The sequence below is a fragment of the Podarcis vaucheri genome (genome assembly GCF_965113315.1).
Source record: "Podarcis vaucheri genome assembly, chromosome: 18".
Classification (NCBI taxonomy): domain Eukaryota; kingdom Metazoa; phylum Chordata; class Lepidosauria; order Squamata; family Lacertidae; genus Podarcis; species Podarcis vaucheri.
Genome location: NC_138756.1, coordinates 1,161,187 through 1,184,495, shown reverse-complemented (window position 1 = coordinate 1,184,495; position 23,309 = coordinate 1,161,187). Strand labels below are relative to the sequence as shown.

Below are 23,309 nucleotides of genomic sequence, written 5' to 3'. Positions count from 1 at the left end.
CCCATTGTGTAAATAATGTATATAAAGCAGATACTTTGAGGGGACTTTCTTTCATTCCTCCTCACCACTATGAGCTGAATAAAGAGCATGAAATCACTTTGCGACTCTGAGTATATTTCACTGGCGACGAAGGTGGGATCCCGCTGAGCTGACTGCCACACACAGCACCGCAGCACCGCCACCTGCCGCACCGCTGCCTCGCACCGTGTATCCAGGCTTCAGCTCCGGGACACAAGGAACTCAGAATGGCAGCCAACAGCAGCTTCTCGCCATTCAACCCAGCATCTGGAGACTGGGAAGCGTACGCCTCCCGTTTCACCTTCCTCCTAGAAGCCAAAGGGGTCACCGACGAAGAAGACGCCAAGAAGAGGGCGATATTCTTCAGCGTCTGCGGAGAGGAGACGTTTGAAATCGCCCGGGCTCTCCTTGCGCCTGAAGACGTCGCTACTGTTCCATACAAAACAATAATGGAACAGCTGAAGGGGCACTTTTCGCCGCAGCCCTCAGTGGTGGCTCGTTGAAATGCCTTCTACGCAAAGCGGCAAGCCCCTGGGGAAACCATAACTGGGTTTGTGACCTCTCTCCGCCAAGCTGCTCGGTTCTGCAACTTCTCAGAGCTGAAGAACATGCTTCGTGACTGCCTCGTCGGTGGCCTGAAGGATGAGAAGCTGCAACGACGCCTCTACGCCAAGAAGGACCTAACGTTCCAGGTCGCTCTGGAGGAGGCCCTGGCAACGGAAGCTGCCAAGAGGTCGACGCAAGAGGCACGGCTGAGCCTGCCACCCCAACCGAGGGTCCACCATGAAGACCTCACCGACGACTCAGGATCTGACAGGGAGGAGGTGCACCGAGTACAGCAGTGCACTCAAGCAGCCCACATACCACAGCTGCCTCGACGAGAAGGAGGGAACTGTGCAAGCTGCGGGGAGAGTCACGAGAGGAGGACCTGCCGTTTCCGCAACGCAGAGTGCAGGCAGTGCAGAAAATCGGGACACATCGCTCGGGTGTGTCAGGCTCGGCCCACCCAACGCCAGGCATCAGATGACCAATCCAAGAGCCCCAGGTCCCGGGGCCCAACGCACCAAGGCAACTCTACGGAGCTCACGGACTTCCAGGTATACCAGTTGCCCCACCCCAACGTAGAGAAAATTTATGTAGAGGTACAGATAGAGGGGGCCCCATGCCACATGGAGCTTGACACGGGTTCAACTCTATCCATAATCTCGGCAAGGACCTTAAGGAAACTGTGCCCTACTGGGGGTCCCAAACTCAGGCCGGCCCCATTCACCCTCCGGGACTTCCAGAAACGTAAGGTCCCCACAATGGGGGTGGGGACCTTCAGGGTGCAATACCGAGGGCGGACGCGGCAACTGGACTTGCTCGTGGTCAAGGGCCCCTACATTAGCTTACTGGGATTGGCATGGTTTGGACCACTGGGGCTAGCCATCACCGGGGTGAACCACACTACCTTACAAGTGGACGTGGACGCCATCTGCAAGGAATTTCCAGGGGGTTTCGATGGGAAATTGGGACAGTATACGGGCCCCCCCATTGCTCTACAGCTTGACCCCGCAGTACGACCGGTCAGGCTCAAGGCCCGCCGGGTCCCGTTCGCCCTGAAACCCCGTATAGATGAGGAATTGGACCGGCTCGTGGAGCAAGGAGTGCTGGAGCCGGTGCCTAATGCCCCCTGGGAAACCCCAATCGTCACACCCGTCAAGCCTAATGGTTCGGTCCGCATCTGCGCAGACTACAAATGTACCATAAACAAGGCCCTCACGGCCCATGCATACCCAGTGCCAGTGGTCAGCCATGTCCTTGCCACCCTGGCTGGGTCGAAAATTTTTGGCAAGCTGGACTTGGCCCAAGCATATCAACAGCTGCCAGTAGACGAGGCCACAGCAGAGGCACAGACGATTGTGACGCACAGAGGAGCGTTCAGGGTAAAGCGGCTGCAATTCGGTGTCAGCGTGGCACCAGGCATATTCCAGAATCTAATGGACTCGCTCCTTAAAGGGATTCCTGGCATCACCCCCTTCTTCGATGATGTGTTGATTGCCGGGCCCACACCAGAGGAGTTTGAGGACCGTCTCCGCACCGTTCTGCACCGTTTCCAGACGGCGGGTCTCAAGGTGAAGCGGGAAAAATGTCTACTAGGAGTGCCTCAGGTGGACTTTCTGGGATTTATGGTGGACGCAGAAGGGGTCCACTCGACTGGGGAAAAGGTACGGGCCATCTGTGATGCCCCAGCGCCCAAGAGCAAGACTGAACTTCAGGCCTTCTTGGGACTATTGAACTTTTACCATTCCTTCCTTCCCCACAAGGCGGCGGTAGCAGAGCCCCTACACAGACTCCTGGACAAGCGGGCCCCTTGGGTGTGGGGCCACCGCCAGGAGGCTGCATTCCAGGCAGTCAAGGACTTGCTTGTCTCAAACTCGGTCTTGGCACACTTCGACGAGAGGCTGCTGGTGGTGCTAGCATGCGATGCCTCACCCTATGGCATTGGCGCTGTCCTGGGGCACCAACTCCCGGATGGAAGAGAGGTACCGGTGGCGTACTTTTCCCAGACACTCAACGCAACCGAGCGGAACTACTCGCAAATAGACAAGGAGGGTCTGGCAATCGTGAAGGGAGTAAAAAAATTCCATGATTTCTTGTACGGGCGGCCCTTCACCGTGGTGACTGACCACAAGCCGTTGCTTGGCTTGTTTGCCCCCGAAAAGCAGACCCCCCAAGTGCTGTCTCCTCGCGTCCTCAGGTGGTCAATTTTCCTTGCCAGCTACCAGTATGCACTGATTCACCGCCCGGGGAAGGCAATGGGCCATGCGGACGCCCTCAGCAGGCTACCACTACCGGAAACAGGCCCCGACCCAGCACCTGCACAAGAGGTTATGAGCCTGGAGCTGCTTCCCGACCGCCCCATTCAGGCACAAGAAGTTGCACACCATTCCAAGAAAGATAGGGTCATCTCCCGGGTCCTGGACTGGGTGTGGAGGGGATGGCCCAGCAGCAGCCCTGGGCCAGAATTCGCCGGCTACACAACCCGCAAACATGAACTGTCGGCCCACAAGGGGTGCCTGTTATGGGGAAGCAGGGTCGTTGTTCCCCAGCCCCTCCGCAAAAGGGTCCTCACAGCCCTACACGAGACACATCCAGGGGTAGTAAGAATGAAGGCCCTTGCCAGGAGTTATGTGTGGTGGCCAGGGATCGACGGAGAGATAGAGGCCTGGGTCAAACACTGCCAGCCCTGCCAAGAATCCCGCCCAGATCCCCCAAGGGCCCCAGTCCAGTCCTGGGAGTCCGCCCGAGCACCATGGTCACGCCTGCATGTGGACTTCGCTGGCCCCTTTCAGGGGAAAACATTCTTCATAGTGGTGGACTCCTATACCAAATGGCTGGAAGTCACACTGGTACCGTCCACTTCCACGTCCGCAGCCATCCGGGTACTACGCAGGCTGTTTGCAACCCACGGGCTCCCTGACACTCTCGTCTCAGACAACGGGACTGCATTTACGTCAGGAGAATTCCAAACCTTCACAGCGCAGAACGCCATCCGCCACATCCGTTCGGCACCATTCCACCCTGCCACCAATGGCAAAGCAGAACGCATGGTGTGGACCACCAAGGACACCCTTCGCCGCATGACGCAAGGGGATTGGGAGTACCGCCTTGCCACATTCCTCCTAGCACAGCACAGCACCCCCAGCTCAACGACTGGCCAGAGCCCCGCTGAACTACTAATGGGTCGGCGCCTTGCAATCAGATTGGACCGCCTTCACCCCGATAGAGCTCAGGATGAGGTAGTGGGGGGGGGAGGCAGGAACCCCCGGACCTTCGAGGCCCAGGACCCAGTGTACGCAAAGAATTTTGGGGCAGGCCCAGCATGGGTACCCGCCACAGTCACCAGGGTCACTGGCCCAGTGTCGTACGAGGTGCTAACGGATGGGGGGCAATGCTGTCGCCGCCACTGCGACCAGATACGGCGATGATTCCCGGGAGAAATCCAGGAGGAGGACAGGTCAGAGGAGTCCCAAGGGAACAGAGGGGCAGTGAGGCCCATAGAGCAGGAGGGGCCAGCAGGAGGGGCAGAATCAGTAAATACAGAGAGGACCCGCGAGGCCGAAAGGACACCGGAACCAGAACCACGACTGAGCGAGCCGGTTGTGCCCAACCAAACAGGCCCATCACAGCCAGCATCCTTGGAACACGAGCCAGAACCTGAACCCCGGACCAGGGAACACCACAGGCCGCAACGCACACGTAGGCCACCGGCATACCTTGAGGACTATGAATGCGACCTCCCGGGCAGGACTGGAACTTAGAGGGGAGGGGTGTTATGTACTGAGTTGAATAGGATCCAAACTGCAGCAGTCTGATTGGTCCTAGAACAATAGGATCCAAATTGCAGCAGTCTGATTGGTCCTAGAACAATAGGATTCAGAATGCAACAGTCTGATTGGTCCAAGAACAATGCAGCAGTATGATTGGTTGGCAGGAACCACCCAATCATGCTCCAGATATAAGTGAATCCACAACCTGATTGGCTTACAGTAGAATTCCAGAATTAACCAATCATGTGCAGCCCATTGTGTAAATAATGTATATAAAGCAGATACTTTGAGGGGACTTTCTTTCATTCCTCCTCACCACTATGAGCTGAATAAAGAGCATGAAATCACTTTGCGACTCTGAGTATATTTCAGTTTCTCAAAACAGATGGATGCTGTCAGAGCTGCTTCAAGATCCTAGCTCACAGAGGATCACGCTAGCCAGCGGTCACTTTGTAAAAGTCTTTATTGAGTTACAGTTTCCATTCTCAAGCTGCTGCGTGCAGCTCTACGTCTTATGGGTTAGACCGGCGAAGCTCTGTCTGAGTCCCCGCCTCCTGCACACCCACTTAATACCCTAGCCTTACTCCACCTTTTCCTCCTGACCGTTCTTCTCTGGGTCCCTCTGCCCCCCGTGGTCTCTTCCTTCTGGGACTCTTCTGACGCTGACCCCCCGGACCCTTCTGTCTCCTTGCGGCGGGCTTTAGGACCTGGCTCCCTTTCCGGGCTGCTTACTGCGCCGCCTTCCTGTGCCTTTGAACTTGGCGCGCGCGCCCAACCTTCCACTTTCCGCTTGACCGTTGCTTCGCTGTCCGATGGAGGTGTGGCCACTCCTGACTCATGCCCTCCCCCCTGCGGCGAGCCGCCGGATCCCGATGCCTGGCGCCCTTCCTCCCCACTGCGCTCTGTTGGGGATGTTGGCCCCGATTTCCAACTGCTGCTCTCTGAACCCCCTTTTGTCCCTTCCTCCTGGGGTGTCCCCCTAAGCTCCCCCCTTGCTCTGGTCACTGGCGCTCCTTTCTGTGAATCTTCCGATTCACTGGAAAGACTCGGAGATCTCGGGTCGTCGTCATCGCTCATCTTTCCTTCGGACTCCTCCCTCTCGCTCTCTGTTTCCTCCCTTGCCCTCGCCTCTGCTCCTGAACCCCTGACAGATGCCAACAAATATAATATTATTTCAATTTAAAGACCACTTTATCTAAAGGATCTCAAAGTGGTTTGCATACACAAAAATACAAAAAATAAAATAAAATAAAATTTGTGTAGAGCTGCACAAAAAGCAAAAAAAAAATAAAAAAAAAATGCTGCACAAATATAAGATGGGGGATACCCGGCATTCAGTAGTACATCAGAAAAGGAACTAGGAGTCCTAGTGGACCACAAGCTTAACAACAGTGTGATGTAGCAATGGGGGGGGGGGGGAGCTAATGCTATTTTGGGCTGCATCCACAGAAGTCTAGTGTCCAGATCAAGGGAAGTTATAGTCCCACTCTGTTCTGCCTTGGTCAGACCACACCTGGAATACTGCGTCAGGTTCTGGGCACCACAATTTAAGGAGGATGTTGACAAGCTGGAAGGTGTACAGAGGAGGGAGGCCAAGATGATCAGGGGTCTGGAAACCAAGTCTGATGAAGAATGGTTGAAGAAGCTGGGTATGTTTAGCCTGGGAAAGAAGAGGCTGGGAGGAGATATGAAAGCCATCTCCAAACATCTCAAGGGCTATCATATGGAAGAAGGAACAAGCTTGTTTTCTCCTGCTCTGGAGGGTAGGACTCGAACCCATGACTTCAAGTTACAAGGAAGGAGATTCCAACTAAACATCAGGAAGAACTTTCTGACAGTGAGAGCTGTTTGACAGTGGAAGACTCCCACAAGAGGTGATGAGCTCTCCTTCCTTGGCGGTTTTTAAGCAGAGGTTGGATGGCCATCTGTCAGGGATGCTTTAGTCGAGATCCCTGTATTGCAGGGGGTTGGACTAGATGACCCTAGGGGTCCCTCTACAATTCTATGTCATAACATGTCAGGATGGACAGGAAGAACAATGTCCTCAATGTAGAAAGGCCATACTGTTTGGGGAGGAATCCAGTTATAAACCTCTGGCCCTGCTGCTCTGGTGGTAGCTGGACCACATTTCATGCTATGTTCCCCTTGCCTGAAGCACTTACACACACACACAATGCCAAACTGAAATGCAGCAAATGATAGAAAAGCGTTGTTAACTAAGTGTTAACTTCCAAACATCCCCAGGGTGTAGGAAATCCAGGTGTGATCAAATTCTGTATCATGCAGATGGCATTCATTGATCCTAGAGTCTAGTCCAAGCCCCTGAGATGCAGGAATCTTTTTGCCCAACTTGGGGCTCGAATTCATGACCCTGAGATTCTCATGCTCAACCGACCGAGTTATTAAAATATTCATTTGACACTTTCCCCAAGAAGTTCATCACAGTTTCCGGCAACAACAGGCATTTCAGAATTCCACATTTATTTAAAAAGGCAAGAAAATGCAGGTTGTCGCTGCCAAATGGAAAGCAATACAAGGATAAGGTGTGCTTCAGAATTATATGCAGGACAGAGACATTTAAAACAACAACTAAGGAACAGGGTAGAGTCAGGAAGCCCAGCAGGTAATAATAGTACAGTGGTACCTCAGGTTACATACTCTTCAGGTTACACACTCCGCTAACCCAGAAATAGTGCTTCAGGTTCAGAACTTTGCTTCAGGATGAGAACAGAAATCGTGCTCTGGCAGCGCGGCAGCAGCAGGAGGCCCCATTAGCTAAAGTGGTGCTTCAGGTTAAGATCAGTTTCAGGTTAAGAACGGACCTCCGGAACGAATTAAGTTCTTAACCCGAGGTACCACTGTACATGATTTCCTTTGCAATTTCAACTTTTCTCAGAGAACGTGAAATTGCATGTTCAGCAACTGAGGATTCATAGCTGTGCAACAGGTTCAGGTGGGGCAGGTCGGGAGGGGTGGGATCCTGGCTCTTGAGAAGCTTACAGGGCGGGGTAGCTGGCTTGATTGGCTATGCCACAGTGATTGCCAGTGCCCTTGACCAATCGCATGTAGCCTTGCTCTCCCCATTTCTCAGACCAGCTGACAGAGAAAGAGAGAGAAAGGAGGGATCAGTACATTATTTTATTTCATGCAATTTATATACCACTTGATTGTAAAAAAAATTAAAGCCCCCCAAACCCTCAAAGCCATTATCACCATCATAACTGTATATTGTCAGTAGTAGTAACAGTAGTATTTTCATTTCCATACCGCTTTATATTTTAAGGGGGTGAAATCTCTTTTTAAAAATTACATTTTGTTAAGTTTCCAGATGTTTAGCATATACAATCAAAACACAATTTCATCTTTTCTTGGTTTTTTTATCTGCTTCCCAGTTTTCCATGGAGTTGTTGTTCTTCTCCTTCTGCTACACTCTCTCTTCTATTAAATCATAACCACAGTATTATACTCTAATTATTTCTGTTGCTCATATCTCAAATCCTCCTCGCAAGCTCATCATACTATAATATTTCTTTAAATAGTCCAAAAAAGGCATCCATTCGTCCATAAAACACTCGTCATTAGATTCTCTTAATTTTGCTGTTAATTTTGAGAGTTCTGCAAAGTCCATTATCTTACTTTTCCATTCTTCGTTGGTGGGAACTTCTTCTTCCTTCCATTTCTGCACACATAAAATCCTAGCCGCTTTTGGGGGGGATTTCTCCCCCTATAATCCCTAACAAAAACGCTTTGGGCATTTTGGATATCTTTTTTATTTCATCATGTTTCATTTCCCAAAATTCCCTCGCTTTCTTGCAATTCTACCACATATGAAAAAAAGATCCATCTGCGGGTTTACACTTCCAGCAATTGTTAGGAATATTCTTATACATTTTAGATAATTGGTTAGGTGTTAAGTATATCACTTAAGCAATACATGTAATTTTCATGTAATTTACTTTTAAAGCAGTATATTTCATATTTACTTTCCACAGCTTTTCTCATGCACTTATTTCCATATTATGTCCCAGATCTTTAGCCCAGTGTATATTATTGATTCAACCATTTCATCTTTTGTATCCCATTCTAATAATGGGAGACCGAATATAATTAGTAATATAATTACTTTCTAATATAATTTTAGGAACGGGTGGCGCTGTGGTCTAAACCACATGTGCGGGTCGTGATTCGACGCTTTTGCGCATGCATGTATGCGTGAGCGCCGAAACCTGGAAGTAACCCGTTCTGGTACTTCCGGGTTCGGCGTGGTGTGCAACCCGAAATCGCATAACCTGAAGCATCTGTAACCCGAGGTACCACTGTATGAAACTGTTGCAACAGGGTCCCCACTCCCCACACACAGCAGGGAGGAGGAACCCAGAACAATGGTGTGCAAGCCCTTATGTAGACTTTTGAAATTGCCCACCCTGTAGCCCAAGACCCCGCCCCCAGGACATACATCACAGAAGGAGGTGGTCTCCAGCAGACATACATCACAGGAGGTGGTCTACAGCAGACATCCTATCTGTCAGGACACCTGTTCATGATCCCTGATTACATTGCTGTGGCAGCCTGGCCATTCTTTTGTAATGGTAAATACTTTAGTTCCTGAAGGCTCACCCTATTCATGCACAAATATGCCCTTAAGACAGGATTTGTGAGCAAAGAGACAATGGGGAGGCTTTCCCATTTCCTTCCTTTCAGAGAAATATTTGAGGTCAATTTGGGGGGTCAAAATGGCTTCAGGACTCTTTTCCTGTACTGTTTCAGACATGTGGTTGCTGGCGACCATGGGAGGAGAAGGGGGCTGCTCTTGTGGCCAAATCCTGCTCCCAGACTTGGGGGCATCTGGTTGGCCACTGGGAGAACAGGAGGCTGGACTAGATGGCGCAATGACCTAGATGGCCCAAGACATTTGGGCACCTGAGACAATCTCTCAGTGGTGTCCCACCACCAAGGGTGGGAGGAGACGAGCTTCCCATTGCCAAGGGGCCGCCTATTATGGAGGCTGCTGCCCCATGGATCCTGCAGCCTGAGGCGGTTCCCGCACCTCACCCCTCATGGGTGGGCCAGCCCTCGCAGAAGAGCTTCTCTTACGTTCTTCTGAGCTTTTCCCGGCCATCCCTGCCCCGGCTCAAATACCCCTTTGGTCACCTGTTCTTTAGGATCCAATAAGCCGTGTTGTTCCCACCGTCCTGGAGCGTCCCATAACCAACCGCCAGCATGGCGTGGCTCACCAGCTGGGTACACGAGGAGCTGTCAAACACCCCTGGCAGGAGAAGAGACCTGGAGTGAGGCCGGATCAGAACGGGGCAAAGCGGGGAGGAAGGCGCGCCCAAGGGGGCTTCATCCAGTGTGAGCCTGGCTTGCAGCAGATCCTCCGATATGAATGTAGGGACATATTTAACATAAATACAAATTTAATAAGTAAATAAAATAACAATGACCAACTGGGACCACTCAGAGTAGACCATAGCCGGCTGCACAAAGACTCCACCACCACCATCACTCTGAAATCTAGTTATCTGCCTTGTGTGTCAAGTATGACTTTCCAATGGGAAGCTTTTTGGATTTAAAAAAGTAAATAAATTCCAAGTTCTATTTTTTTAAGAGCACCAGGATCTTTGAAGGGGTAATGCACAAAGAGGGAAGGGGTATGGAGAAGGAAGAGCTGTAGAAAGTCAGGGCTTGTCCTGCCATCCCAAAGAAAACTGCTCTTTAGCGCTCAATAGCCAATTTGGGTTTTCCCTGGTTTGCCATTTGTTCCAATTGATCACCAAAAGAGCCAGTTTTCCCTCGGAAAGGAGCAGGGCAAGGGGGAGAACACTTGGACCACACTTTCTGTGGCACACAGGTAGACGTGTGGGCGAGCCCTTTGTGTAGACACTCCTGAGGTATATATTGTAGACCAGGGGTCAGCAAACATTTCCAGCAGGGGGCTGGTCCACTGTCCCTCAGACCTTGGGGTGTGTGTGTTATATTTTGGAAGAAAAAAGAAGAACGAATTCCGATGCCCCACAAATAACCCAGAGAAGCATTTTCAATAAAAGGACACATTCTACTCATGTAAAAACACGCTGATTCCCGGACTGTCCACGGGCTGGATTGAGAAGGCAATTGGGCTGGACCCGGCCCCCGGCCTTAGGTTGCCTACCCATGTTATAGACCAATGGCCTGACTTCCCATAATACAGCTTCCTCTTTAAATCAGGCCCATGAGGACTAGAATCTTACTTTATTAACAAGGGAAGGAGTGTAGCTCAGTGGTAGAGCCTTTACCACATCAGCTCAATCCCTGACGGCATCTCCAGGTGGGGCTGGGAGAGAGAGACCCCTCGGCCTGAAACTCCAGAGAGCTGCTGCCAGCCAGTGTAGACATTACTGAGCTAGATGGAGCAACGGCAGCATCCTCTGCCTCATAGATGGGCTACCTCTATAATTGCACAAACTTCCCCAACCATCCAACTTGATATAAAGATCCTGGTTTTTAGCATGTGGAGGGTCCGAGTTCCGAGGTTTTCAGGCACAGAACAGGCCTTTAAGCCAAGCACATCCAGTGCAACATAAAAATATTATGTGTGTGTGTGTTCTTTACATTACTAGTACATAAAACCATATAGTGTAAAACCATATTAAAAGTTTAAATCAGAAATCAGCTAACTATTGTGGGAAGATGCATTTTTCCTTCTCTGCTTAGGCCTGGCGTGGAAAAGTTTTCAGCAGGTGTTTAAAAGTCGGCACAGGTGGTGCCTGCTGGCTTGCTAGTGGCAGAGAGTTCCACAGGATAGGGTTCTGATTCTTGTTGCTGTCAGGTGAGCCTGAGTTGGGGAACGACCCTACAATGCTCCTGCGGGTGATTTCAGTAACTGAGCTGGGAAAGAAGGCTTCAGGTGATCCCTGAGGCAGCCTGGACCTAAGTTGTTCAGGGATTTGTAAATCAATGCAAGGACTTGAAACATGGCTTGGCAGGGGTTGGGCAGCCGGTACAAATATTTTTAACAAAGGTGTCTCTCGTCCTTGGCCAGATGTCCCCATCAACAGTCTGGTCACTGCAGTCTGCACCTGCCAGAGCTTCGAAACCAGGTGCAAAGGGCAGCCCCACGTGCTGAACATTGCAGTAGTCCAACCTCAAGCTCACCGCTGCATGGACTACAGTGTCTGGCCCTGCTGCTGCAGCCCACCTTAGATAAGGCCCACAAATTAGCCATCTGTTTCCAGGACTTGCCTATTATCCCTTAGCTTGTTAAGTATAATTGTATAATTGCACACTGAAATAGAGAGTGCCTGTATGTATGTTGCTAAGGTATCTGAAGAAGTGTGCGTGCACACAAAAGCTTATACCCAGAACAAACTTAGTTGGTCTCTAATGTGCTACTGGACAATTTTTTAATTTATTTTGACTGCATCAGACCAACACGGATACCTACCTGAATCTAGTATGTTGCTAAGGGTTTAACATTGGAAAATCCCATTGTATCTATCTAACTGAGTCAATAATTTACTGTTCATATTCTCTGCTAGCTTTCACATGGGAGTTTAACCTTAGATGATGCAGTTAATGTATTCAATTGCCAATTCATCATTCTGGAGGGAGCTGGCTCGGTCTTTTGTACCCAAACACAGTGAGAGGAGGACGTGATAAGTTGCACCTCCAGGAGCTGCACAGAGACACAGCGTGGATTTTTGCTCTGGTCATAATTTAAGAAGAGCCTATCCTTGATGCAAATGCTTTATACAACTTTCTGGATGTATTGCTGATTGTTTCGTACCTGTTTAAAGCTTTGAATTGCATTTATGGATCTGGACAATTTTTATTCCAAAAGGAGTCCGTTTTTATGCATCCAATTGCTTCATTCTGCGCAATATTAATAAAGGCAATATAGCTGCCACCAAAATCAGACCAGAGGCTGCCACCCTCTCCAAACGTTTGGCCCCTCACCTGACTTGTAGAAATGGAAGTAGAAGCTCCTGCTGTCCACGGCCACCGAAACCGGCCCAATGGTTGCCACAGCCTGCTCCAGGGCCACCTCGTTCCCCACTGGGACCACCACGACGGATGTGCAGTTGGCCGCACGGTCCTGAGAGTTGTAACTGCACATGGATCCATCCTGCAGAGAAGCGACAATCACCTGGAGGCGGCTGCAGAGCAGGGCGAGTGAGGAGAGTGGCTGGGGCAGATTCCCCAGGGCTGCATTTGCAAAGAGCCCCCAGGGCTTCCAGGGCTCAGTGCGCCTGCCTGTTTAGTCAGAAGGCTGGTGGTCCAAGCCCACCCCCGTAGGGCTGCGAGCAGGATTCTTGCATTGCAGGGGGCTGGACTAGAGGACCCCCGGGGTTCCTCCCAACTCTACAATTCTATGAATGACAGAAACTCGATTTGGAAACTGAGCTCCACAAAAAAGGGAAACATTTCAATCTGCCCTCCTCAGAGGAAGGGCTGCAGTGCAGACTTTGCAAGGCTATGAAGGATCAACGAGAAGCGGACTTTACTGAGCAGTTTGCTGCTTCCAAACTAGGTGTAAAATTTGGTGTGGGCTTATGCATTTCCTTCTGCGCTGGTCCCAGTGGTGCAACCTGTGTTGACAGCGCCAGGGCAAGGCAAGGGTTGCACCCCCCAACCTCCTTGTGGGTGTTGTGCAGGGGGCAACAGGTGGACCTCTCTGCATGCCGGGGGGGGGGACCACTCCTCACAAGGTCGCCTGCCGGTCACCACATTCACCCTTTCAGCTCAGTGAGCTCCTTGGCAGGCTAATTGTGTTTTCCACCTGTGAAGGGTGTCTTAATAATAATAATAATAATAATAATAATAATAATAATAATACTTACTATTAGTTTAAGTAACATTGGAATAGAAAATAACTCTGTATGTGCTTGTATGTGTGCTGCTGAAAATTGGAAAATCCCATTGGGCTATAATAAAGCAAAGCAGATCCCTCTGATCATCAAGAAGGGGTCTGCGCATGGCGTATGCTCAGAAGTGGAGGGAAGCTACTAACAAAGGAGGAATGGCAGACAAAGTTAATAGAATATATAGAAATGGCAAGATTGACCAATAGAATAAGGGTCAGGATAAAAAAAAAGTATTCAAAGATGGTTGGAAATGTTTTATAGATTATTTGGAAACATATTGAAAGCGTGTCAAAAAGTTAACAGTAAGAGCAGTAAGAAATATTGAGATATAAAGTTGAGAAAAAATAAGATATAGGGGGGAACTAGAATATGTAGTGGAAAAGAAAATAAAGAAAGTAACAAAATGAACCATGTAAGGGGAGGTTCTTGTTTCATGTGTAAAAATGGAAATGATAAACAAAAATTGAAAAAATAAAATAAATGGGTTGATAATCAATTTAGGGTGTTCTCTGCTCTCTCATATCGTGTTTAACTTTAGATCATGTGAGAGGGTTATTAAATTGCAAACTGCCATTTTGAAGGGAGTTGCCTTTGAGTGTTTCTCTGGAAGCCACAAGAGAACAAAGGATGTGATAATGAGGTCTCTCCTGGAGAGAAAACAACTGCGGGCTAATGGAAGCTCTGGGGAGAGACAGACCTCTGATTTTTGGTCCAAACAGAACTTTCTTCAAAACAGAACATCAAACAATCAGTGTTACATTCAGATAGTTGTGTAATATCATGTGCACATCCAGCATAGGTTCAGCTTCTTATAAAGACGATATTAGGAGTAATTGAAGAAAGTTCTGTGAGTGAAGCTTTGGAGTCTGGACAATATATGGGTCTGGACAATTATTTTTCCAAGAGGAGTCAGTTTGTATTCACCCTATTGCTTCAAGCTGCAAAATATAAACATATGCAATAGGGCAGACTATAAATTAGAAGTAATGTGAAGGTGGCAAAGGTCTTGACCGCACAATTGTGCCCATGTGTGTGGCCCAGATCAGCGAGGCATGTGCACTGATTCCTCCTTCCGTCTTACTTTCTCCAAGTAGGGGTAGCTGGTCTCTGAGTTTATGCCGCCGTTTTCCCGCACGTACTCGAAGGCCCGGGTGATGTACCCTCCATGGCACCCCTGGTTGCCCAGCTTCCAGGAACAATCAATGAGGTTCTGTTCGCTTAGCGGGATCAGCTTCCCTGTCCTGTTGAAGCGCAGCCCTTCAAGTGCTCCGGTGGCGCTGAATGCCCAGCAGGATCCGCAGTGGCCCTGTGGGAACAGCAAGAGGTGGTGAGGCAGAAGTAAATCAATCAGGCATGGTGTGGGGGCAGACCCCACCTGGGTCCTGGGTCCCATTCTGGGAGCCACAGTTTAAGAAGGATATTGACCAGCTGGAACATGTGCAGAGGAGGGCCTGGAAACCAGGCCTTATGTAGAAAGGTTGAAGGAGCTGGGTATGTTTAGCCTAGAGAAGAGGAGATACGAGAGCCATCTTCCAACATCTCAAGGGCTCTCACATGGAAGAGAGAACAAGCTTGTTTTCTCCTGCTCTGGAGGGTAGGACCCAAACCAATGGCTTCAAGTTACAAAAAAGGAGACTCCAACTACCATATTTTTTGCTCTAAAAGACACACCAGACCATAGGACGCACCTAGTTTTTGGAGGAGGAAAACAAGGGAAAAAATACTCTGAATCCCAGAAGCCAGAACAGCAAGAGGGATTTGGCTTCTGGGATAGCCACGCAACCTGCATTCGCTCCATAAGACGCACACACATTTCCCCTTGCTTTTTAGGAGGGAAAAAGTGCGTCTTATAGAGCGAAAAATACGGTAAACATCAGGAAGAACTTTCTGACAGAAAGAGCTCTTTGAGAGTGGAAAATGGAGTACCTAGGAAGGTGGTGGCCTCTCCTTCCTTGGAGGTTTCTGAGCAGAGGCTGGATGGCCATCTGTTATGAATGAACTAGCTGAGATTCCTCATTGCAGGGGGTTGGACCCCGAGGGTCCCTTCCAATTCTGCAATTCTATGACAAAGCAAAAAGTTTTTCTCCCTCTCCCATAACACTAGAACTGGTGGACATGCAGTGAAGGCAGGTGCTGGAAGATTCAGACAGAGGGAGCAAAGCCCTTCAGAAGGAGATTTTAAAGGGCAGAACTCCCTCCCAAGGGAGGCAGTGAGGGCCACCAACTTGGGTGGCTTTAAAAGAGGGCTGGTCAGATATGTGGAGGAGAAGGTCAGGCTGGCTTCTAGCCAGGATGGCCCTGCTCTTGTATTTGGGTCCTGCTTGCAGGTTTCCTGTTGGGGCATCAGGTGGAGTCCTGTGAGAACAGGGTGCTGGGCACCTCCTTTTGTCTGATCCAGTGGTGTTCTCCATGTGCAGAACCTCAATGGCCAGGGGCAGTCCACCTCGGAAAGCCAGTTGCTGGGTATCACAAGTGGGCAGAGTGCTCTTGCCCTGTGGGAACCGGATGCTGGCCTGCTCCAACAGAGAGATGTTAAAAAAAGGCCCCTCCAGGAATCCTGAGCTTGGCCATTAAGTCTCCCCAGGTGGTTCTGGGCTCACCTGGTTCTTGACTGGGGTGACATAACCTTTGGTGCGCCAGTCAACTTCCTTGGGGGTCTCCAGGCTGGCTGATTCTTGGAACAAGGCAACCTTCTTACCGGGTTGGTCGGCCAAGTCAGAACGGAAGCTGCTGAGCATCTCGTTAAACTCTTCGTCCGTCTGCGGGAGGAAACCAGAGTTGCTGTGCTCTTACTTCCAGATTTTCAGAATGCCCACCCCTGCCAAGCTATTCCTGAGGCTGCATCCCAGGGCAGAACCGGCATCCTCCCTCTCCACTCCCAGCAGCTGGACTGCAGCCATTCCCAAGACCTGCGTTCCCCCAAAGAGAACGCTCACAAATGCCAGCTCAACAAGGGCAAGGCAAGAGAGTTCCAGTTACCAAATCGCCCAGGTGGTTCATTGCCAGCTGGAAGCTCTTCCCCTCCTGGTTATGCTGCTCAATCCTCCGCAGGTTCTTCTCCCAGACGGCCCGACGAAAGGCCTCTTCCTCCTGCAATGGGAAGCTCAATTACGGATCAGTGGTTCTCAAGCTTTTTTCTCAGGCCACACCAAAATTTTCTCATGCCACACTGACTTTTTTCTTGGTAAGAAATACATTAGAAAACAAAAAGAAACACCTCCTAGCAATGCTTGATTTGTAACACAGAACACGCTCTCAAGATGAACATTATTCCCAGAATGATCTACATTTTGAGTGGAATCCCAGTTCATTTATCTTGTAAATATTTATGTAAAATGAACTCCTTAATTAGGAAATGCCTAAGGGGTTCTGCAACTCCAAGAATATCCTTACTAAAGAATGCAAGTTACCAACAAAAAAGGAGGATTTGGCATCCCAAATCTAGAACTGTACCATCAAGTTTATTTACTACCAAATGTTAGATGTTGGAAAGTAAATTCCAACAAAGTTTTTCTGGCTTGGGTGTCACTTGAATATGCAGATATAACCCCATTAGTTGCATGGACAGCACTGGGATCTAAATATGTTATAATTCAAAATCCATCTGACAGAATTAAGTCAGTCAGGAAATTATGGAGCATGATGGCTAGTAAAAATAAATTTGATCAATTCTCCCACAATAAATTGATGCTATGGAAAATCCAACTTTAAAAATGGCGATGTATGTGTGCCAAGTATTAAATCTAAATGGCATTTCTGAGGAACAGAAATCACTTCAAATAACAGAAGTTTTATAGCATATTGTGTGTATTCCAAGCTGGAAGCTGAAACATGCCAGAGCATGGCCAGTACATCTCCATTCTGCTAAGAAACAAGCAGAAAATTCTCATCTGGAAGGTTTTTCAGAGGAGCTGGGAGCAGCTGGACTGAGCGGGATTGAGATCAGCCCTGTTATCTTATCTCAATGATACCCTGTTTGGACAGGCCAGAAGGAGTCTTATTCATTCTCTCTCTCTATTCTGTTCCTGTGTTTCTCTCTTGCAGCAATGAGTTCCGCAGGCTTAGGCTGGAAGGTCAAACAAGACTGTAGTCAAGAAATTGAAGCAAACCAGCAGCCAGGAGGCCGGATCTTTATTGTTGCAACAAGACTCCAAACTTCAACACAGAAGATGCAGTGAGGGGTACTCTTTTAAACAAGGGGTACTCTTTTAAAAGTTTCCCTAGATTACCCATAACACCTTGATGTCACACATATGTCATAAACATATCAAGAACTAGGAGTGGCATTTGGGCTGAAAACTGATGCCATGTCAATCAGATACATACTACATTCCTATCACTGGGTAAGCTGCAATCTCCGACTCCCCAGGCCAAGTCAAATACCCCCCTTTGTCTCTCCCAGTATCCCAGTACACTGAAACCGGTTGGACATTGTTCTCTGAATGGTTTTGAGTGGCAATCCTGAGTCAGGATGATGAGACTTAACCCCTAGGCAGTATGGCTGGTGAGTGTGTGACCACACGCTTCAGGGATTATGGCCTCGCTTCAAGTTCTCTCCTCTGAGGGCCATCTTCTCCCTGAGTAAAGCAACGCTGCAATGATGAAAACCCACCACGGGAATGATTTGATATGAATTTCTTTCTTTTTTAAAAATATTGTTTATTATTAATGTAATAAAAATCATACAACTAATCATACAAAAATAAGAATAAAAGTGTGCCCCCTCCACTGAGACCACAATACCTGCTCAGCTTCCCAAAATCTCAGCACCTCCTGTGTCATGGTCCAACCCTTTTCTGTGTTAATAATACAAACGCCAAAACCACCCTCCGTATCTTTGCAAAATCATTGCTCCCCGTCTGACCCTAATGGTACATGTCAACTTGTCATTAATAGCTATATCCCAAAGCTCTTTGTACCATTCTTCCATTTTATATTCTCCTTGCCCCTTCCACTTCCCAGCTATAATGATTTGTGCGGCTGTCAAAATATTTCTGAGCAAGTCCTTCCTAGCCCCATCGTAAACTGATAATAGTGCTACCTCTGGACTTTGGATCATCATTAACCCTGCAATTTCTCCTATCTTCTTAAACACCCTTTGCCATTATTACTATTTTTTACATATTTACACCCCCATCACATGTGAACATAATTCCCTGTTTCCTGGCATCCCCACCAATATAATGCCAAATATCCCTTGTTTATTTGATTTAATCTCACTGGTGTTAAATACCATCTCCAAACTAACTTATAACAATTTTCTTTTATTTTTATAGACAACATTTTCAATGTACGTTTCTATCATATTTCCCCCTAGCTTTGATAATCTATCTGCCTTGTTGTCGCCTTTTCTCACACCTCTTTTAAATGATCTTTTTGATCCTCCATTTCTTCTAATATTTTATAAATTTCACTGGTTCCCCCTTTTATAAATGTATTTTCTTCTTTAGCTCGGCAAATAAATTTAGGACAAAAATAAAAAGCAAGGGGGGGAATAATGCTATTATATAATAATAATAATTTATTATTTACACCCCCCAGCCACTCTGGGCGGCTTCCAACAAAACACTGAAATAAAATAACCTATTAAACATTAAAAGCTGCCTTAAGATGTCTTCTAAAAGTTGGGTAGTTGTTCTTCTCTTTGACACCTGGTGGGAGGGCGTTCCACAGGGCGGGCGCCACCACTGAAAAGGCCCTCTGCCTGCTTCCCTGTAACTTGGCTTCTTGCAGAGAGGGGACCGCCAGAAGGCCCTCGGCGCTGGACCCCAGTATTATTTTTATTCTACTAAAAGGCCACCACTATTATATGTATTTATAGCTCACCTTCCTCCTAAGGAGCCCATTTGGTGCTGCCTGTCTCTGAAATGTTCCTTTCCCAGCTGGTCATTCTAAGACTCTCCATGCCCAGGAGCGTCTACCTCTGAATAGCAGCTGCTGGGGGCGCAGAAGGGCTGAACGCAATGCTGAATTTAGAGGGAACCTTCGTCTAATCCTGAAGGGGAACAGTTAGGGTTACCCCCAAAAGCCTAAAACTGTTTGTGAATCCCCCCCCCCCAGCCAGGCCTCACCTCAAGCATTTTTAAAACTTGAGCTGAGAACAGCAAAGTTTTTTGCTTCCCAGATCCAAGATGACCTTGTTCTGGCACATTGACTTGCAACATACATTTCTATGTAAAACCTTGTGAAGGGGGAGAGGGAAGAAGGGGGGTTTGGGGAACAGGATAAAAACCTGATGTAAAATGCTTTTTGCTGCTGCCTGTCTTTTGTGAACTGAATCACACAGATGCCTCTGCCCCCCCCCCATGGCAGAATAAAAGGCTCTTTCTCTGGATTTAACCCCTTGGTGTCGTTTGGCTCCTTTCGTCCCGGCTCGGGTGCAACATTTTCCTACCCATGGTTAATAAGGCCTAGAAAGGCTACAATCCAACAAAGCAAATACGTTTTTATAAGGAACCAGGCACTTTGTACGTGCACAGAGAGTCTTTGTCTTTAGGTCCCTTGAAGAAAAGTTGGATTTCCCAAGGGAAATTTCTCTCTGCAATAATCAGCAGTGCTAGTACTTCGGGGGAATTGACATCTTGTCACGGCAAACTCACCTTGAGGTATTGCTTGGCGTGAACTTCCTTCCATCCCTTCCATTCTCCTTCCAGGGCCCAATCCAGCGCACTGGCGGATGTTCCCAGGAGCACCAGCAAGATCAGAGGGACTCTTGAAACCGGAGGCATGCCTTAGTCTGGAAGAGATGGGCAAACAGAGCCATCGTCAGCCATTGGAAGGGGTGAGGTGGGAAGCCAAAGCCTCTGGACCAGGGGTCTGCAACCTTTAAGACAAAAAGAGCCACTTGGACCCGTTTCCGAAGGGGGGAAAAACTGGGAGCCGCAAAACCATTGCGACATTTAAAACAAATATATCTCCGGAGCTGTGATCTGACAGCGGGCGGGAAGGTGACGTCGGGACGGTGCGTGACTAATGCACGCACTGCCCCCATGCGACGTCACAGCCAGTACAGCGCCCGCCACAGTGGGGAGTGTCGGGGTGCACAATGCGCCTCCTCCCCTCGCCAGTATCCGCCCCGGAGCTGCGGCAAAGGTGTAAAAGAGCCACATGCGGCTCCGGAGCCGCGGGTTGCAGACCCCTGCTCTGGACGATCATGGAGGCCTGGCGAGTGGAGATCTTGCCCAGCAGGTGCCCCCCCCCCAGCCCTGCAATGGCCCAGACCAGAGACCTTGGGGAGGGGGGCAGAGCAGGTCAGGCCCCCAGAGCATCTCTGCAATCATTTGCAGCCAGCACCTGCCAGGCTGAAGTTTGGAAGCAGCATGTGTACAGTGGTACCTCGGTTTAAGAACAGTCCAATTTAAGAACGATTCAGTTTACAAACTCCACAAAACCGGAAATAGTGCCCCAGTTTGCGAACTTCACCTCAGTCTAAGAGCGGAATCCAAATGGTGGAAGGGCACCAGCGGCAGGAGGCCTCACTAAGGAAAGCGCACCTCGGTTTAAGAACGGACTTCCGGAATGGATTAAGTTTGTAAACCAAGGTACAGTGGTACCTCAGGTTGCAGACTCCGCTAAGCCAGAAATAGTGCTTCAGGTTAAGAACTTTGCTTCAGGATGAGAACAGAAATCATGTCCCGGAGGCGCGGCAGCAGCAGGAGGCCCCATTAGCTAAAGTGGTGCTTCAGGTTAAGAACAGTTTCAGGTTATGTACGGACCTCTGGAACGAATTAAGTACTTAACCCGAGGTACCACTGTATATATATATATTAGTTTGGTGAGAGGATTTAGTCAGCATGATGCCCTTCTAATTCCTCCTCAGCAAAGAGAAAATCTAACAGATTTCCATTGTTGAACTAGCCAGGCAGGTTTCTTCTTAATGGTCCCAGTTGCCACCTAAGGACCCCTGTGGTGGTGCCCTCTGGGCAAAGAAACGGGCCTTGCCCCCCCCCCCCCGAGCTGTGCTGGACTTCTGCTGGATTCCCAGGCTGGTTCCTCCGCAGGTCAGAAGGGAGACGCCAGACTCAAGGAGAAGTCAGCTTTCTATTCAGAAAAGGGAAAACCCAGCAGAGTTCGCCTAGGCTCACTGGCCCTAGTAGTGGAAGACGTTGCTGGGACTGGCATCTGCCCCCCTGGACTCCTCCCAAGCAGATGCAAGCTATGGTGAGAAGGAGGGACCCCCCCTCTGGGCTTCTCTGGCCTGCTGCTCAGCAACCGGCAAGACCCTTCCTGATCTGAGTGAGGGCAGAGGCTGGCTGGCTGAAGAGGGACCGTCCTGCTGCTGTGAAACTGACGCAGCGCCTGGCTCTCCACTGTCCCTCATGCCAAGGAAACCAACCCTGGGTAAGCCCCGGGGACCCCTGGAATATCTCTCTGCTCAGAGATTGGGGCGACATGCATCTGTCTGTCTATCTATCTATCTATCTATCTATCTACCTATTGTTATGAGTTTGTAGGTGACAGACCTCTCTAATCCCTGGATCCAGCATGTGTTAAAATATAAGCCAGGCTACCTCCCTGATGGGCCATTAAGAGATCAAAGGAAAGAGGGCTCTGTGCAGTATGGCAGATCATAGAATCAGAGTTGGAAGGGACCCCAAGTTGCATGAATCACAACTAAACTTGGAAAAGCCAGAGTTTGGGAGCAGCTATTGGAACTAGAAGCTGGAGACAGAAGCAGCAGGCTGGGAAGGCAGAGAGAGAGAGAGAGAGTGCCATAGCTGATTTCCGCTGGGGTCCAAGGCTGCGGCTATGGGAGAAACAAGACCCCTTTGGGGTGTTGATGCTGCGAACCTAAGCACCCCATAAAAAATGTACCCAGAGCCCCAGCCCCCCAGGCCACCCCTGCTGGGATCCAGATAGACTGCCTCTGGTCTGGGAGGTTACATAAGAAGAGCCTTGGCTGCTGGATCAAGCCAGTGGCACACGGTCCAGCCTTCTGTCCTCCCAGGGAGCAGCCAGGGGCCTGGGGGAAACCTGCAAGCAGGATCTGAGTGCAAGAGCCGCTCTCCCCCCCCCCCCAGCCCCTGGCATTCAGAAGCATTTCCCTCTCTATGGAAGCAGAGCAGAGCCATCCTGGCCGCAGGCACCAATCACATGACCCCTCCACGATTTTTTTCACAAAATTCCACAATTTACCCAACCCTCTTTTATCACTGTCTCCTGCAGGAGTGAGTTGCATAGTTTAACTATGCCACCAGCTGAAGCGCAAGCAAATGATGTTCTCACCTTCCCCTTGCAAAACTAGCTCTCCTGCGCCATCCCCCCCTCCCAGCCCACCCACCCACCCGGCTCACTGCAGAGGCTTATCTTGTCCTCTGCAGCAGCGGATGTGGCCTAGCGGTTTTGCAAAACCCATTGCTTGAGCAAGTTAAGGCAGAAGGGGGAAACCAAAGCTGCAGAGGACACTTCCTTAGAGCCTTTGAAAACCTTTCTATATTCTGGTTATTCTTCATGCTGAACCTTCAGCTAACACTGGAACTATTTGTGTATTTATGTGCATCATTCAAGTTACTTTTGCACATCCCCCCCCCACCTGCATGAAATGGATCTTTCAGTGTGGTAGAAGGTACTCTCCAGAACTCCTTTCCTATTGATATTGAGGCAGGCATCTTCACTGAGTTGTTTCATTGAGTTTCCTCAACCAGAGCCAGGGCCTTTTCAACACTGGTGGAACGCTCTGCCTCATGAGACCAGGGCCCTGTGGGATCTGATTTCTTTCCGCAGGGCCTGTAAGACAGAGTTGTTCTGCCTGGCCTTTGGCTTGGAATCAACTTGATCCCCTCCCCCCTTTCTTTTCCCCCTTTCCCCCTCTGTGATGGAACTCCTATTTGGGGACTTCCCTGGCTTTTTCTGGTCCACGTAAGACCAGTCTGGATAGTTGGCCTTGGTGAAGATTTGACGTTTTCTCCTCCCAGTTTTTGATCTGGGCTTCCATTGAAATGAAGCTGCATTTTAAGTTGTACTTTAATCCTGTTTTTAAGTTGTATTTTAATCAATTGTTTTTATACCTGATGTTAGCCACCCTAAGCCCGGTCTTGGCAGGGGAAGGTGGGGTATAAATAAATTATTATTATTATTATTATTATTATTATTATTATTATTATTATTATTATTTTGATGCCTGCTAAGAATTTCT

At 49.0% G+C, this 23,309-nt stretch overlaps 2 protein-coding genes across 3 annotated transcripts in view; both read right to left on the bottom strand.

Moving 5' to 3' along the window:
- SLC5A5 (solute carrier family 5 member 5) overlaps window positions 1–23,309 on the bottom strand; it is a 219,473-nt gene that overhangs the window by 85,113 nt on the left and 111,051 nt on the right. The gene's annotated exons all lie outside the window — the stretch shown is intronic.
- LOC309523214 (cathepsin L2-like) overlaps window positions 6,796–23,309 on the bottom strand; it is a 48,789-nt gene continuing 32,275 nt past the window's right edge. For both annotated transcript variants that reach the window (XM_082207015.1, XM_082207014.1), the window contains exons 2-8: window positions 19,774–19,910; window positions 16,154–16,264; window positions 15,775–15,933; window positions 14,256–14,480; window positions 12,267–12,435; window positions 9,483–9,597; window positions 6,796–7,427 (exon numbers count right to left, since the gene is read on the bottom strand). In XM_082207015.1, the coding sequence (XP_082063141.1) occupies window positions 7,328–7,427; window positions 9,483–9,597; window positions 12,267–12,435; window positions 14,256–14,480; window positions 15,775–15,933; window positions 16,154–16,264; window positions 19,774–19,902 (1,008 nt within the window). In that variant the 5' untranslated portion in view covers window positions 19,903–19,910 and the 3' untranslated portion in view covers window positions 6,796–7,327. The remainder of the gene's footprint in view (window positions 7,428–9,482; window positions 9,598–12,266; window positions 12,436–14,255; window positions 14,481–15,774; window positions 15,934–16,153; window positions 16,265–19,773; window positions 19,911–23,309) is intronic.